At 39.3% G+C, this 1,674-nt stretch overlaps 1 protein-coding gene across 1 annotated transcript in view; it reads left to right on the top strand.

The window, feature by feature from the left end:
• LOC102004030 (prolactin-like) overlaps positions 1–526 on the top strand; it is a 5,059-nt gene extending 4,533 nt beyond the window's left edge. The window contains exon 3 of the mRNA XM_005415158.1: positions 335–526. Coding sequence (XP_005415215.1) covers positions 335–526 — 192 coding nt within the window. The remainder of the gene's footprint in view (positions 1–334) is intronic.
• The last annotated feature ends 1,148 nt before the right edge of the window (positions 527–1,674 follow it).

The following is a 1,674-nucleotide window of genomic DNA, read 5'->3' as shown; positions in this document are numbered from 1 at the left end:
GACTGCAAACTATTGACTGTTCCTGGTCCAATCCTCTAGCAACTTTCTGGATGTCTAGCTGTCTACTCCTGCAGGAGCACACTTCACCTGTGATTACATGCATGGCAAGAAAATAGCACATGGGTTTTACTTCTAACTTTTTGATGACTAATAGTTTTATGAACCCTTGTGAGATACATGAAAACCCACACCTTTAGCAAAATTTTTCATTTTCCTCTCTTTTTAAATCTTTTTTTTTTCTCTCTTTTTAAATCTTGAGTGAAAGCTAATAGAATTCAAAGATAAAATGCAGCATTTCTACGAATAATATGCTGTTTGTCTCTTTTCTGACCAGATTGACCCTCAAATCTGGAACTATGGGGAACCTGTCCTCTGGAATGAACTCCCATCTTTGCAGTCAACTGATGGAGTCGTATTCATGGATACCTTTTACAACCTGTGCAGATGCCTCCACAGGGATACACATAAGGTGGACACTTTCCTAAAGATTCTGAAGAAGCGAATGGCCTATGCTGACACCTCCTGACATCATACCCATTCCTGTTGCTCTGAGAGGGTTCTCAAAGACCCCTTCCTTGAGAAGCTTCTATTAATTTTAAGGAATTTCACACATGCTCATTGTTAGGATGTAAACTGTCTCATCTTAAAAGTAATAACTATTTTTTCTGCACTGTTAAAATAATAAAAGCCAATTTGTTGAAATTTCTTTCCACAATCTAACAGAAATAATTGTCACTAGCAAGAAGTTGCTAGAAACATTTCTCCAAGAAGTGTCACAAAAACACATAAATCACTATACTGCCTGGTAGATAAAGGTCAGTGTAACATTTAGAGAAAAGACCAGGCTGATGCAAGGCTGTCCTCCCCACGTCCCCCAATGCTGCTAAGATCTCAGGCTGCAAGTGATGCTGTGAAAATTGCTCGGGAACCAAGAGATCCCACCTGAGCTGGGCCCAAAGTGCCACACACCATAGTGAAGTAAGGTTGGAGCTCACTGTCCGTGCAGAGGAGATGCACAAAGTTACAGTGGGGTGATCCGCAGACAGCGGCACTGAAATTTGCTTATGGATATTTACCCTAAACAACAAAGCAGGACCTTCTGTTCAGGGGAATTTCCAGCTTCTACATTCCCCCGCCCTTTCTCCTCCTGCTCATCCTCATCCTCCTCGCCTTCCTTCTGTTGGTATTTTGTGTATAGGGTTACGTTTAGTGTTGTTACACATCTGAGTGAGTACATATACATTTATATTTACTAATTGTACAATTATCCTGCTTTAGTAATGTAACACTCTAAGCTTTTCAGTCATAGTTCACTGTATCAAAAGTAGATTCTTTAAGATATTAATTTTCCTGAAATGTTAGTTGAATAATTGGACACAATCTCTTTTATTTTCTCCTTCCTCTCAATTCTACTCCTTCCCTTACTCCGCTTCCTCTACCTCCATTCCCATGTGTCTATCCATCTGTGTTCCCCTTCTATTTTATACTTCTCTTTGCTATGTTTCTCATTCAAAACCCCAAAAAGACCTCAGTCTTATATATAATGAACTGAATCCAAATATTTGCAAGACAGTTTCTGTTTCCCTCCTAGATCAGGGCAAGCTGTTTAATCTATTTTAGTGTTTTAAGTCAATCATGTACAGAGGAATTTAGGGTCCTGCTAATCATATTTCA

Source organism: Chinchilla lanigera, unplaced genomic scaffold, assembly GCF_000276665.1.
Source record: "Chinchilla lanigera isolate Chin_1 unplaced genomic scaffold, ChiLan1.0 scaffold00589, whole genome shotgun sequence".
In the NCBI taxonomy this organism is placed as follows: domain Eukaryota; kingdom Metazoa; phylum Chordata; class Mammalia; order Rodentia; family Chinchillidae; genus Chinchilla; species Chinchilla lanigera.
The sequence above is the reverse complement of the archived record's forward strand: the minus strand, read 5'-3'. Positions and strand labels throughout refer to the sequence as shown.